Here is a 15,092-nt window from a genome sequence, read left to right as displayed (position 1 = left end):
AAAAATATGGAACGGCCATGACTAGCTCAGTGCAGGATGTTGTAATTGTGTTAAGCGCTTCACAAGTTGCCTCAGTGAAGGAGAAGCCGAAAGTATATCTACAGGACACATTATAGCAAGGTGAAGTGATTTTGAGATCTTCACGAGGCGCTGTGTCCCGTAAGCCAGGGGTGAAAACCTCATGTTCCCTACCTTCGTTAACAAGCATGCATGCCCAAGCAATGATGTTGCATCTATTCCCATAGCAAGAAAACGATGGATCCAAAGACTTCTTGCCAGAGGTGGCAAGTAATTCCAAAAGCGCCACTCCATTACCATAAACATCTCTGCCTTAGCAGACGCACCACATGTCACAGCATGTTCTTAAGTAACATACGCAAGGGCCAAAAATGCTAGTTATATCTGTTGTTGCATTAGTTTCAGAACCTCCAAGAGCATGTATACACAAGTTTATTGTCACTTCAAGCTTTCTCAAAATCAATTCTGAGCCTCGTATATTTACAGTATTTGACAGATTTAATAGACTCCAAGGTTGGAAATCATTGCCGCAATAGTATTAACTTTAATCCCTTGCTGCCATTTTATTCCACTTTCCCCACCTGACCATAGATATAGCTTGCCCTAGAGTATGAATTTTGTGCACATTTAATAAAGAACGAAGCTTTGTTTCAGTCTCACGGTAATCTTAAGTAAGAATATGTTCAGACAGATCATTTCTTGTTATGAAGATTATACAATGAATTGTAAACTGTTTCCCATGCCTGTGCAGAATCCATCTGGTGCACAACTTGGGATGCATGTCGCAACTTTTCAAGGCCACGTCCTAATCGGGCTATTGTAGGCATTGCATGAGCAGATTCAACAGCACATTCTATCCCATCCCATTCTTGTTAACAAGCATGCATGCCCAAGCAATGATGTTGCATCTATTCCCATAGCAAGAAAACGATGGATCCAAAGACTTCTTGCCAGAGGTGGCAAGTAATTCCAAAAGCGCCACTCCATTACCATAAACATCTCTGCCTTAGCAGACGCACCACATGTCACAGCATGTTCTTAAGTAACATACGCAAGGGCCAAAAATGCTAGTTATATCTGTTGTTGCATTAGTTTCAGAACCTCCAAGAGCATGTATACACAAGTTTATTGTCACTTCAAGCTTTCTCAAAATCAATTCTGAGCCTCGTATATTTACAGTATTTGACAGATTTAATAGACTCCAAGGTTGGAAATCATTGCCGCAATAGTATTAACTTTAATCCCTTGCTGCCATTTTATTCCACTTTCCCCACCTGACCATAGATATAGCTTGCCCTAGAGTATGAATTTTGTGCACATTTAATAAAGAACGAAGCTTTGTTTCAGTCTCACGGTAATCTTAAGTAAGAATATGTTCAGACAGATCATTTCTTGTTATGAAGATTATACAATGAATTGTAAACTGTTTCCCATGCCTGTGCAGAATCCATCTGGTGCACAACTTGGGATGCATGTCGCAACTTTTCAAGGCCACGTCCTAATCGGGCTATTGTAGGCATTGCATGAGCAGATTCAACAGCACATTCTATCCCATCCCCGAAAGCTAAAAGCCCTGTACAAGCCAGAATGCTGCCACCAAAGCTTACCCAAGGAGTACCTCCAGTTGCCTTTCCATGTCTTTTACGCATGATACCATAAAAGGCTGTTCTCATAGCTGACAAGCTCGACCGTTCAGCAGCTGCTATAACACTGTGAGTTGCAGCTCGGAGCTTTTCTGCTGCAGCTGCTGTCTTCGCAGTAGCAGGAACATGAACTCCATAACCAAAGCCTATTTTCCCAGGAATAATTCCCTTAGAAGCTGGAGCTAGAAGTTTAGCAGGAGTGAAAACTTTTCCTAAGGTAACAGCTGCAGTTCTCTTTGTTTGCAGTAGGCCAAATTTCACAATAGTAGGAACTTTAAAGGTGACCATCTTCGCTATAGTTGAAACAGGAACAATTTTTGAAAATGAGGTTACACCCACAACAGTTGCTGCTCCTGCACCGACTGCTACTACAGGTTTTCCTCCAAGCACATTTCTTCTCTTTGGATCTTCCCCTTCAGAAGCATCGTCAAAAGTATCAGATATAAAACAATTGTCAGCTAAGTCGGCCACGTCTCGGGGCAAAGAAGTATTCCAATAACTTCTAATTCCAGCGAAGCTACTGGCGTCGACAATTGCAACTACTGTTCCAAAATCTTTAGCCTGTCTTTTCAGGGCTTGGGCAAACAGAGCATGGCACTTGTCTTCATAAGGAAGCTCATAGAAGTCTGCATCTTTCGGGAGCTTTTGCTCTTGCTTAAGAGGACTACGTGCCTTAGAATTCAGAGCAACTCTGAGTCCCTCAACAGCAATCCGAAACTTGTTAACATGAGATAACACTTCGCAATCCACCTCTTTGCCTTTCTCCACCTCAAGAAGCATCTTCCGAACACAAACTAATGCCCTTTCTAGGGCAGGAAGATTGTTAAACATATCATGCAAATCTACAAGTAAGGAATAGAAAGAATGTGCAAACGCAGGAATTTGATCCACATCACGGAAGTCACAACCTGCAGAAGAAGAGGCAGAACTTGCAGTGGAAGCACAATTTGATCCCGAATCCAGTGCCAATAAATTTTGCGATGTGAAAGCCGATGAGGCTAAAGCCTTTAGGGCAGAAGAGTGAAGTGGACTGGCCAAGATATGCCTCTGTGAGCCCATGGGAACACTTGAAGCCATGTCACCTGGTGATGGTGTCATTTTTCCCAAAAGGCCACTGCCCTGAGCTATCTCTGCTAAGGGTTTTATGGCACTTTTATTTGGTACATCCTGCTTGGAATCATGTTCACTATTGGTGCCTAATTCACCACCTTGACCGTCTCTATGTGGAGTTTCAAGAATAAAGAACAGGGAATGATTTTCTTGAGCAGCTTGTTTTGCAGCCAAAACATGACCATAAAATCCTGTTCCAAAAATTGTGCGTAAAATTTGTGAGCCAGCATAGAGTCGGTCCCAGTATAAAAATGATTATGTGAGTTTGAATTAAGAACTGAAATGCTGTGGGTTGGGCTGAAGACTTGCCACCACGACATTCCATTGCCCTCGGTGACTGGAAGGAAAAATAGCAGAGTTATGTTTATTAAAAGGTGAAAATTTCAGAAACAAGATAGTTATACTACATTAAATCAAGAGAAATGGAAGACTAATTTTTCCTTATGAGCATAGCATAAACCATAGACAAAGTGCCTTTCAACTGTGATAATTTAAAGGATGAAATCCTATTTAAGTATATTCAATAATCAAGAAACAAAACTCAGAATCTATACAGAAGCATAATAGAATAAACCCGTTATGGGCAGTTTCAGTTCCAAATAAACTCAGCCTGTATAGCTTAAGGCCAATGGGGCTCCCTCAATGTTAACGGTTATCAATATACATTTGGTTAATATCAGGCCATTGCCGCAAATTAAAATTCTTGTAGATAGAACTTCTTCAGACATGTTAACAAGTAATCACACCTGGGGCTTTCCTTGTTTTGTATTTCATTTCAAGCTTCCTTGTTTTGTATTTCAAGCTTCCTAGGGCGATCAAGCTTCCTTGTTTTGTATTTCATTTCAATCCATTTGTCTTTAACATAAGCGATGGTGTATCCACTCTCTGTGGTAATTGTTGAAATCAGATCTTAGCCAAGATGGCCATTTTAAAAAACGTATAGATACCCCTGGGCCCTCACACTGGGCCAAAGCACAGATGCTAGCTATCCTTATTTGTGTACCAAGGGAGATTTGGTATAAAATTTCTATTTTACCTAGATGAGTCAATCTTAATTTAGACCTATATTGATTGCTAATGGATTATATAATTCATTTTCATGAAAAGAGGGATAGCTGAAAGAAAATGGCCATCAAAATATTTAGTCCCATACCGTTCTTTGTGGATCAACATTTGCAAGGTGAAGAGCCTGCTTCATGGCCTCTTTTGAGGGCTTACAAATTATGGGTGCCTTCCGGGTTGTAGAGTTATGAGTGGGCATATCCAAGTCGTTATTGCTTTCAGTAATTTCTGAAGGAGGGTTAAGTGTCTCAAAGCATATTATGCCTTCAAAGTAATCATCCAACCCTAGCTTGTTAAGGACCTTTAACATGAACTTTTTCATTGTTTGTAAATATCTGTTTTACACAACAAAGTTACAAAAGGTTGAGAAGTATGTTTATATATTTCCAAATAAAACTACGACTTCATCATGTGTTATCATCATATAAAGAATTCGAAGGGATGCATATGATCTTACAATTTTCCTCTCAGGCATGCTTAATAACAAGTTCTTCAGCATAGGGTCTGGTTTAAGATTCTCATATGGAAATCCTCCATGAAAAAAGTTGTATAAGAAATATTTGATTCCAGTGGGTGAAGAAAGACACTGTTTTTTACCAAAAGCAATATATGGTATTCCAAACAACGTAAACAATGCAAGTCAAATCAATGGAATTTATTGTAATTTTTCTTTTATCAAAAACTGTTTAGCTTAAACTTAAATCTTAAACTTAAAGACTACCGATAATTGGAGTTTCCTCTAACCAGAGACAAACGCTCCAAAGGGATTAGTCGAGTCCACCATTCCCTTATTCAATGAGGGTATGGATTATGCAGTGACAACAGTTTCAATAGTTGCACTTGCTAGTCTTGAACGCACAACATTTTTGGTGCTCTCTACATCTTTTTCTTCCCATATCTCAGGCAGGGCTTCTCTAATTTTGTTGTGAATACTTTCAAGGGAAAAACATGATTCCTTTGTTCGGACTGAAGTTCACACCTGATGATGACAGTGAACACCAATATTGAATTTTGAGAAGATTGGACCAATTAAACGATCTTACAAAAGCCTCAGATCCCATTTAGAAAGATATAGTCTTACCAATACAGTTTGCAGGCCTACACGCTTTCCTGTGGCTATATTCCAGTGACTGTCATCAAATAAAATCTGCAAGGAAACACAATAGATTTAATAGCAACTCCTGCAATAGACGCTTTTGAAATGACCTGCATACTGTAAAGAAAAATGGATGTTGTATGGTATGCCACAAGCCAGAAATGGCTGAAGTATGTGTTTCTAAAATTTCAAAAATAAACACATATAAATGTTATTCCACGAATTCCCTAAACTCGAGTACGCCCAGAATAGGTTTTGATTTTGCTTTTGATTGGTTAATATGAGTTAAGAGTTTATTTTTCTAAATACGTAAGTCACTCCAGATCCAGAAGCATAAGTATTTGTTAAAAGTATTTTTTTTTATGATCTGAAGAGTATGGTCTACTCAACATCCAGAGGTATAAGTATTTGTCAAGAGTTAAAGCCTAACTCCTTACTGTAAATCATCAGCAGAGTTAAAACTCCTAGTCTTGAACGCACAACATTTTTGGTGCTCTCTACATCTTTTTCTTCCCATATCTCAGGCAGGGCTTCTCTAATTTTGTTGTGAATACTTTCAAGGGAAAAACATGATTCCTTTGTTCGGACTGAAGTTCACACCTGATGATGACAGTGAACACCAATATTGAATTTTGAGAAGATTGGACCAATTAAACGATCTTACAAAAGCCTCAGATCCCATTTAGAAAGATATAGTCTTACCAATACAGTTTGCAGGCCTACACGCTTTCCTGTGGCTATATTCCAGTGACTGTCATCAAATAAAATCTGCAAGGAAACACAATAGATTTAATAGCAACTCCTGCAATAGACGCTTTTGAAATGACCTGCATACTGTAAAGAAAAATGGATGTTGTATGGTATGCCACAAGCCAGAAATGGCTGAAGTATGTGTTTCTAAAATTTCAAAAATAAACACATATAAATGTTATTCCACGAATTCCCTAAACTCGAGTACGCCCAGAATAGGTTTTGATTTTGCTTTTGATTGGTTAATATGAGTTAAGAGTTTATTTTTCTAAATACGTAAGTCACTCCAGATCCAGAAGCATAAGTATTTGTTAAAAGTATTTTTTTTATGATCTGAAGAGTATGGTCTACTCAACATCCAGAGGTATAAGTATTTGTCAAGAGTTAAAGCCTAACTCCTTACTGTAAATCATCAGCAGAGTTAAAACTCAGCTTCTTACACACCATTATCAACCATTTATCACAACAGATAATTCAAAATGGTATGGTTTTCTTGGTATATAGTGATAATTTCACCTACATTCCCAAATAACACAAGTGATAACTAATATTATTCATATTTCCAAAAAATAAATCTTTCTGATTTCTGAAGTATGATGTATGGATGTTTAAGCTATGAGAAGGGCGATCAAGCTTCCTTGTTTTGTATTTCATTTCAATCCATTTGTCTTTAACATAATCGATGGTGTATCCACTCTCTGTGGTAATTGTTGAAAGCAGATCTTAGCCAAGATGGCCATTTTAAAAAACATATAGATAACCCTGGGCCCTCACACTGGGCCAAAGCACAGATGCTAGCTATCCTTATTTGTGTACCAAGGGAGGTTTGGTATAAAATTTCTATTTTACCTAGATGAGTCAATCTTAATTTAGACCTATATTGATTGCTAATGGATTATATAATTCATTTTCATGAAAAGAGGGATAGCTGAAAGAAAATGGCCATCAAAATATTTAGTCCCATACCGTTCTTTGTGGATCAACATTTGCAAGGTGAAGAGCCTGCTTCATGGCCTCTTTTGAGGGCTTACAAATTATGGGTGCCTTCCGGGTTGTAGAGTTATGAGTGGGCATATCCAAGTCGTTATTGCTTTCAGTAATTTCTGAAGGAGGGTTAAGTGTCTCAAAGCATATTATGCCTTCAAAGTAATCATCCAACCCTAGCTTGTTAAGGACCTTTAACATGAACTTTTTCATTGTTTGTAAATATCTGTTTTACACAACAAAGTTACAAAAGGTTGAGAAGTATGTTTATATATTTCCAAATAAAACTACGACTTCATCATGTGTTATCATCATATAAAGAATTTGAAGGGATCCATATGATCTTACAATTTTCCTCTCAGGCATGCTTAATAACAAGTTCTTCAGCACAGGGTCTGGTTTAATCTTAAACTTAAAGACTACCGATAATTGGAGTTTCCTCTAACCAGAGACAAACGCTCCAAAGGGATTAGTCGAGTCGACCATTCCCTTATTCAATGAGGGTATGGATTATGCAGTGACAACAGTTTCAATAGTTGCACTTGCTAGTCTTGAACGCACAACATTTTTGGTGCTCTCTACATCTTTTTCTTCCCATATCTCAGGCAGGGCTTCTCTAATGTTGTTGTGAATACTTTCAAGGGAAAAACATGATTCCTTTGTTCGGACTGAAGTTCACACCTGATGATGACAGTGAACACCAATATTGAATTTGGAGAAGATTGGACCAATTAAACGATCTTACAAAAGCCTCATATCCCATTTAGAAAGATATAGTCTTACCAATACAGTTTGCAGGCCTACACGCTTTCCTGTGGCTATATTCCAGTGACTGTCATCTAATAAAATCTGCAAGGAAACACAATAGATTTAATAGCAACTCCTGCAATAGACACTTTTGAAATGACCTGCATACTGTAAAGAAAAATGGATGTTGTATGGTATGCCACAAGCCAGAAATGGCTGAAGTATGTGTTTCTAAAATTTCAAAAATAAACACATATAAATGTTATTCCACGAATTCCCTAAACTCGAGTACGCCCAGAATAGGTTTTGATTTTGCTTCTGATTGGTTAATATGAGTTAAGAGTTTATTTTTCTAAATACGTAAGTCACTCCAGATCCAGAAGCATAAGTATTTGTTAAAAGTATTTTTTTTTATGATCTGAAGAGTATGGTCTACTCAACATCCAGAGGTATAAGTATTTGTCAAGAGTTAAAGCCTAACCCAGAGGTATAAGTATTTGTCAAGAGTTAAAGCCTAACTCCTTACTGTAAATCATCAGCAGAGTTAAAACTCAGCTTCTTACACACCATTATCAACCATTTATCACAGCAGATAATTCAAAATGGTATGGTTTTCTTGGTATATAGTGATAATTTCACCTACATTCCCAAATAACACAAGTGATAACTAATATTATTCATATTTCCAAAAAATAAATCTTTCTGATTTCTGAAGTATGATGTATGGATGTTTATGCTATGAGAAGGGCGATCAAGCTTCATAGTGTAAAGAAAAATGGATGTTGTATGGTATGCCACAAGCCAGAAATGGCTGAAGTATGTGTTTCTAAAATTTCAAAAATAAACACATATAAATGTTATTCCACGAATTCCCTAAACTCGAGTACGCCCAGAATAGGTTTTGATTTTGCTTCTGATTGGTTAATATGAGTTAAGAGTTTATTTTTCTAAATACGTAAGTCACTCCAGATCCAGAAGCATAAGTATTTGTTAAAAGTATTTTTTTTATGATCTGAAGAGTATGGTCTACTCAACATCCAGAGGTATGAGTATTTGTCAAGAGTTAAAGCCTAACTCCTTACTGTAAATCATCAGCAGAGTTAAAACTCAGCTTCTTACACACCATTATCAACCATTTATCACAGCAGATAATTCAAAATGGTATGGTTTTCTTGGTATATAGTGATTATTTCACCTACATTCCCAAATAACACAAGTGATAACTAATATTATTCATATTTCCAAAAAATAAATCTTTCTGATTTCTGAAGTATGATGTATGGATGTTTATGCTATGAGAAGGGCGATCAAGCTTCATACTGTAAAGAAAAATGGATGTTGTATGGTATGCCACAAGCCAGAAATGGCTGAAGTATGTGTTTCTAAAATTTCATAAATAAACACATATAAATGTTATTCCACGAATTCCCTAAACTCGAGTACGCCCAGAATAGGTTTTGATTTTGCTTCTGATTGGTTAATATGAGTTAAGAGTTTATTTTTCTAAATACGTAAGTCACTCCAGATCCAGAAGCATAAGTATTTGTTAAAAGTATTTTTTTTTATGATCTGAAGAGTATGGTCTACTCAAAATCCAGAGGTATAAGTATTTGTCAAGAGCCAAGAACAAGAATTGAAATTGCCTTAAAACAGTTGCCAAGAACAAGAATTGAAATTGCCTTAAAATCGTATGAAAACAGAACAAAATTGTTTCGCTTAGCAAATAAAAATTGATTGATTCCATTGAAAGAAAAAAGAATGACCTGAAGCGTTTCTTTAAAATGGAACTTTACAATTCTTCATGCTTTGTCCAAAGGAATCAGATTCCAAAATGTGTAAAAATCCTGTCAGGGCACAGCTTCTGAGATGTATACTTAACCCGCTCTCCAGCGACATTTTTTGCCATGAAATCGTTCCGATAAACTCAACATTTTGACCAACAAATTTTCCAGTCAAAAGTTGTCAATTTCCCAACCACGCTTACACTTGAAATTAAGTTTATGACTTAAATTGATCCTCGTCCAACTAACCAAGAAGAAAGTCATAAGAGAGACGGATCACGCGGGTGATCAAAGGGACAACTCATGGCGGAAATGCATACCCCAAAACCAACAATTAAAAAGATGACGACGACCACCTAATATTCCAATGAAATATTATTCGGATTACTTTGGCACAAAAGCAATCTCCGTGGAAGTGCGCGTATCGACAGAAACAAACCTAAATGAGAAGAAACCCTAACAACACAATTTCAGGCCCTAGATAACAGAAATCCTCCCAAAAAAGAAGAATTTGAGCCCAGGATCGTCGAGACCGGGAATCTAAGAGAAGATCTATGGCCTAAATTATCGAAATTCGACAAAGACCGTTCAAAATTACGGTCGGCGACAATAAAATACTTGATTTCTAATAAACCCAGCCGATTAATCCTTCATAAGATGGCAAATTCCAGGGCTTTCGGCCCATTTACAGATAAATCAAAATCCACACTACATTTTCAGAACTATTCAAAGAAAAAACATGAGACCTTGAAGCTTTACCTTTCTGTGCTTATCGTTGAGCTCCTTCGTGACGGAGGCCTTGTCGTTTGACACCATTTTCAGCGCAGAATGTGGAAGAATATATTATTTACACAATAAACCGGAGTAACAGAGGAAGAAATATCGGTATGTGGAATGGCGATTGGCACTCCGCGCTCTTCATTACCCCGACCGTCTCAGTGACATTTTTGATCGACGGTTCTGGTGTTTGTAATCGTCTAACATTTCATCGTACGGCGTCAGAGGAGGACACGTAGGCAAAATGGGGGATCGATCTCAGAGGGAAACGCCTTACGGCGTAATAATTGTTTTTTTTTAAATAATAAAAAAAACAAATTTGTTTATCAATTAATTTAAAAATTTCTAATCTATACTTTTCTAAATAAAAAAAAACAATATGTATTAAAAGATTTTAATTTTTTTTCTTTTTTTTTTGCAAATAGATAAATAAATGTTCCTTTAAAAATTTTAATTTTTTTTTTTGAAAAGGCATATTTTTAATTTTTTAATTTCATTGTATTTTTATTTTTTTAGTTTTTTTAAAATGTTCTTGATGTTAATTTTACTAGTTTTTTATTTTTATTTTTATGGATTTTTTGTTTTTGTTTTTTATTTTTAATGTTTTTATTTATTTAATTATATATATATATATATATATTTTTTTTTTCCTAATTCTTTTATGGTTTATGAGATAATTTTTTTTTAATATATATATTTTTAAGTAATTAACATTTTAATCTTAATTTTAGTAGTTTTTAAATTATTATTTTTTGGTTAATTTTCTATGTTTTTATTAAATTAAATTTGTTTTTAATTTTCATTTTTTTTTTTTAGTTTTTTGATAATGTTTTTTAAATTTTTCTATTTTTACCTAAATTTTATAGTTTGTTTAATTTTTTTTTCTTTTCCATATATAAATATATATATATTTCTTTTCTTTTGACAATCTTTTTTATTGTTTACAAGATTTATTTATTTATTTTTTTTTTTTTTTAAATATGTTTTTTTACTATTTATTTGTTTATAATTTTTAAGTGTTTTTTAGTTTTTTTTGGACATTTTTGTGATTTTATTTTATTTTATTTATTTATTTATTTTTTAATGTTTCTTTTTAGTATATGCTTTAATTTAGGTTTTGTTAATTTTTAAACTTTTTTTGTTTTGTGTTTTTTCATTGTTTTAATTTTTAATTTTATTTTATGTCTTCATTATTTGTTTGAAATTTTAATTTTTTTCAGGGTCATGATAAAATATTTTACGCTATTATTTCGAAATGTTAAAATATTACCCTTGAAAAAAAAGGAAAAAAAAAGTGTTATCCCAACGTTAACACTTTTTGTTTTGAGGGCATTTTTGGGACAATTTTTGCATAAAAAATTGGTTTTCACTGCCATTTTTAAAATATGTTCAAAATTTACCCTAGAAAAAAATAAGTGTTATTCCAACATCAACACTTTTTGTTTTTAGCACTGTTTTTGATGTTTTTAAGGGGTTTTTTGGCTAGAGTTCTCGTTTTGAGTTTACAGTTCCCGTTTCAAAGTTTACATTGTTTGAGGCAATAATCACTTGTGTCTTTATGATATTGAAGCATCCATTTCACTACTTTTCGATGCTCTCTTCTTAGATATTCCATCCATTTTGTGACAACATCAATTGCATGTTGAGTATTTGGTCTAGTACATACCATCACATATATCAAACTTCCTACTGCATTAGCATATGGTAGAGCAAACATATAATTTTTTTTACTACTAGGACAAAATTGAAGAAAACTTAAAATGGAGGCTAAATGATTTTTTATAGGTTACACATTATTCATACCGAATTTCAGTATTTTCTCCACATTTATTATGACAACTTGTTATATAGATCACAAAAACAAAACAAAAGATAGATCAATGACTTGAAAATAAGCCTCTTTGAGGGGAAACCTCTTTTTACATCACATAAATGAACAAATCTTGGATCATTCAAATAACAAGACCTCCTTGGTATATATAGGAGTCTAAAGGGTCAAAATGTAATTAGGCCTACATAACAATAATAATGTAATTGCTCAACAATAACAATAGTGAGTTTATATGGGGCACAACAATAACAATATGGAGCTACACTAGTATTATAGGGACCTAACATGCTCCTCTCCTTAAAAAAAGTGTTGTCTTCAACACTTGAATAGGGCTGTACTAGTATTATAGGGACTTAACATGCTCTTCTCCTTTAAAAAAGTGTTGTCTTCAACACTTGAGAAATTATAGATGTTTCTGTATGAAATACTCATTCTCTCATGTGGAATCTTCAACAGCTAAGTTCTTCCACTTGATGAGATACTATGAAATTGATCTATTTTGTAGCTGTTAGATTTTTGTTTCCGTGATTGCTTCAAGCTCCAATATGCTTTTTGCTTCCTCGTCAAGTTCTGACAATATAGTTTGCATTGGGAGCTTGTCACCTATAACCTTCTTTAAGCATGAAACATGGAAAACTGGTGTATTCACAAAGATGTAGGCAACTCCAATTTGTATGCTATAGTACCAATCTTTTGCAACACCTTCTAAGGGCCATAATACTTGGGTGATGAATTTATTATCATTCTTAGTTTGCTCGAGGGACATTTGTTTGTATGGTTGTAGTTGTAGCTTGTTGTTTCATTCGATTCTGTGCCAGAGTTAAGTTATCCTTTAAGATTTGGAGAACTCCTTGTTGATGTTTGATGTGATCTTCCACTGCTTGAAACTTAGAATTGTCTCTTAAAGATGATATGATGGATGGTGGATGATATCTATAAAGTGCCATAAAGTTGCAGTATGGAAGGAAGTGTTATATCACCATTTTGCTAGAAGTAATCACTTGACCTATTGTGTTTGTTTATCATATACAAAGCAACAAAAATATCCTTCCAAATATTTGTTTAGTATCTTAGTTTGCCCATCAGATTGAGGATGATAGGATGAGTTATGAGCTACTCGAGTACCAAGACAATAAAATAATTATGTTAAACAAATTCTAGTGAAAATGGGATCTCTGTCACTTACAATAATCTTGGGGTTTCCGTTTAGCTTTTGAATTGTTTCCACAAATGTAGTAACGACTACAAGCTTTGAAATGATGAGTTAATGCACAAAAGTGTGCATACTTGGTAAGTCTACCAACTACCACCATGATGACACACTTTCCTTTAGACTTGGGTAAACTTGTGATAAAATCCATTGAGACATCCTCCCAATGCTCTCTTGGAATGGATAATGGTTGTAAAAGACCTGAGATCTTAATTGTCTCAACTTTATTTTGTTTATAGACCAAACATTTTGCATAAACCTCTGAATATCATATTTAAATGCATCCCAAAAAGTTTCTCTCTTGAATCTGTGGTAGGTTTTTAAAAATCCTGAGTGCCCTCTTATAAGAAAGATGTGCAATTCCAAAAGAACCTTTTTTTTGAGTTGGGAGTTCTTACATAGATTTAATCGATTTTTGTACCATAATGAATAATTTTTCTAGATAAATGTATCAGATGTATTGTGATCTTGCTGCAACTTTCGAATGAGTGTCTACACCTCATTGTCATTGTTCCATTCATCCCTTGCTTCAATTATCCAATCGGGTTGGATAATAGAAATGACATAGAGCAATGCTTCCACATCCTCATCCCTTCTTGATAGTGTATTTGCAACGACATTTTGCTTCCCTTTTTTGTAGATGATTTCAAAGTGACAACCCAACATTTTTGTGACCCATTTTTGTTGCTCTTATGAAGACAATATTTGTTCCAAAAATTATTTAAGACTATCATGATCTGTTTTTGCCTTAAAGCGTCTTTCCATTAGGTAAGGGTGTCATTGCTTCAGGGCATGTAGTATTGCCAACATTTCCTTCTCATAAATAAGTGTGTAAATACTTTCCCTTGATTGAACGACTTTCAAAAGCAACGAGTCATCCTTCTTGCATTAAAACAACACTAATGTTATTTCATGAGGCATCACATTTTGCAATATTTTTTTTTGTGAAGTCTGATGTAGCTAAGACCGAAGCTCAGCACATTGTCTCTTTAAGATGTTCAAAAGCCTCAATTGCTTCTGGAGTCCCAAAAATGCATCCTTCTTCAATAATGTTGTTAGTGGTGCTGCTATTTTTCCATACTTTTTGATCTTGTGATAAAAGTTGTCAACTTGAGAAATCCTCAAAGATCCTTTAAGGTTGTGGGCATTTCCTATTCCTTTATGGATTTAATTTTTAAGGTCTACTTTAACACCCTCATGAGATACAATATGACCCAAATATTCCACTTCTGGTACCCCAAAGAAACATTTGGAGGGTTTTGCATACAATTGTTTCTCTAATAGTTGGAGCACCATATCGACATGTTGAACATGATCTTTCCAAGACTTGCTATAGATTAGTATATCATCAAAAAATACTAACACAAATTTTCTAAGAAAGGGTTTGAAAATGGAATTAATCAAACCTTGAAATGTGGAAGGTGCATTAGTAAGTCAAAAATGCATGACCAAAAAATCATAATGACTTTCATGAGTTTTGAATGTTTTTTTCAAAATTTCTTCTATCTTCATTCTAATTTGATGATATCCTGAGCGAATATCCAACTTGGTGAAGTAAGTTGCTCTATGCAGTTCATCCAACAATTCATCAATGACGGGAATGAGAAATTTATCTTTAATAGTGAGCTCTCTATAATTCAGAGACATATGCCATGGTCCATCATTGTGCACCAATACCACTGGAGAAGAGAAAGAACTTTGACTAGGTTGAGTTATACATGCCATTAACATTTCTGTAACCATACGTTAAATTTCACTCTTTTGGGCATAGGAATATCCACAAGGTCTAATGTTTGGAGAACGCTTCTTAGAATCAAGTGAATAAGATGGTCATGATCGCGAATATGTGGGAGACCTTTGGGAGTCTCAAATACTTTGGAATAATTGTCAAGGACTCTTTGGAGATCTGGAGAAATGGATGACTTAGATATTTGAACATCTAGTGAGCATAATTGTGTAATTACATCTCGTTGTTCATTCTTCAAAAGCTTTGTCATGCCATTAGAGTTGATTTTCTTCCTAGGTTTCCCTGCGATACCCCTTAATTCAATTTCCTTTCATTCTCTTAAAAATTTTAAGAGAA

At 34.9% G+C, this 15,092-nt stretch overlaps 1 protein-coding gene across 2 annotated transcripts; it reads right to left on the bottom strand.

Annotated features, from left to right (window-relative positions):
* Nucleotides 1-1,110: 1,110 nt before the first annotated feature.
* Nucleotides 1,111-5,099, bottom strand: LOC149191921 (uncharacterized). Of its 2 annotated transcripts, none has more exons than XM_089404412.1 (2): nucleotides 4,915-5,000; nucleotides 1,111-3,108 (listed from the first exon to the last, which is right to left on the bottom strand). In XM_089404412.1, the coding sequence occupies exon 2, from the start codon at nucleotides 2,757-2,759 to the stop codon at nucleotides 1,404-1,406; it is 1,356 nt and encodes a 451-aa protein (XP_089260538.1). In that variant the 5' UTR covers nucleotides 2,760-3,108; nucleotides 4,915-5,000; the 3' UTR covers nucleotides 1,111-1,403. The 2 variants fall into 2 exon arrangements, 1 of the variants encoding a protein (XP_089260538.1); XR_016254303.1 differs by lacking the exon at nucleotides 1,111-3,108 and adding an exon at nucleotides 4,474-4,812 and having other exon boundaries at nucleotides 4,915-5,099.
* Between the last annotated feature and the right edge of the window lie 9,993 nt (nucleotides 5,100-15,092).

The sequence above is a fragment of the Pinus tabuliformis genome, chromosome 2_2 (genome assembly GCF_031772625.1).
Source record: "Pinus tabuliformis cultivar Carrire ecotype Pingquan chromosome 2_2, CPIR1, whole genome shotgun sequence".
Taxonomy (NCBI): Eukaryota; Viridiplantae; Streptophyta; class Pinopsida; order Pinales; family Pinaceae; genus Pinus; species Pinus tabuliformis.
This window is presented reverse-complemented; position numbering and strand designations above follow the sequence as displayed.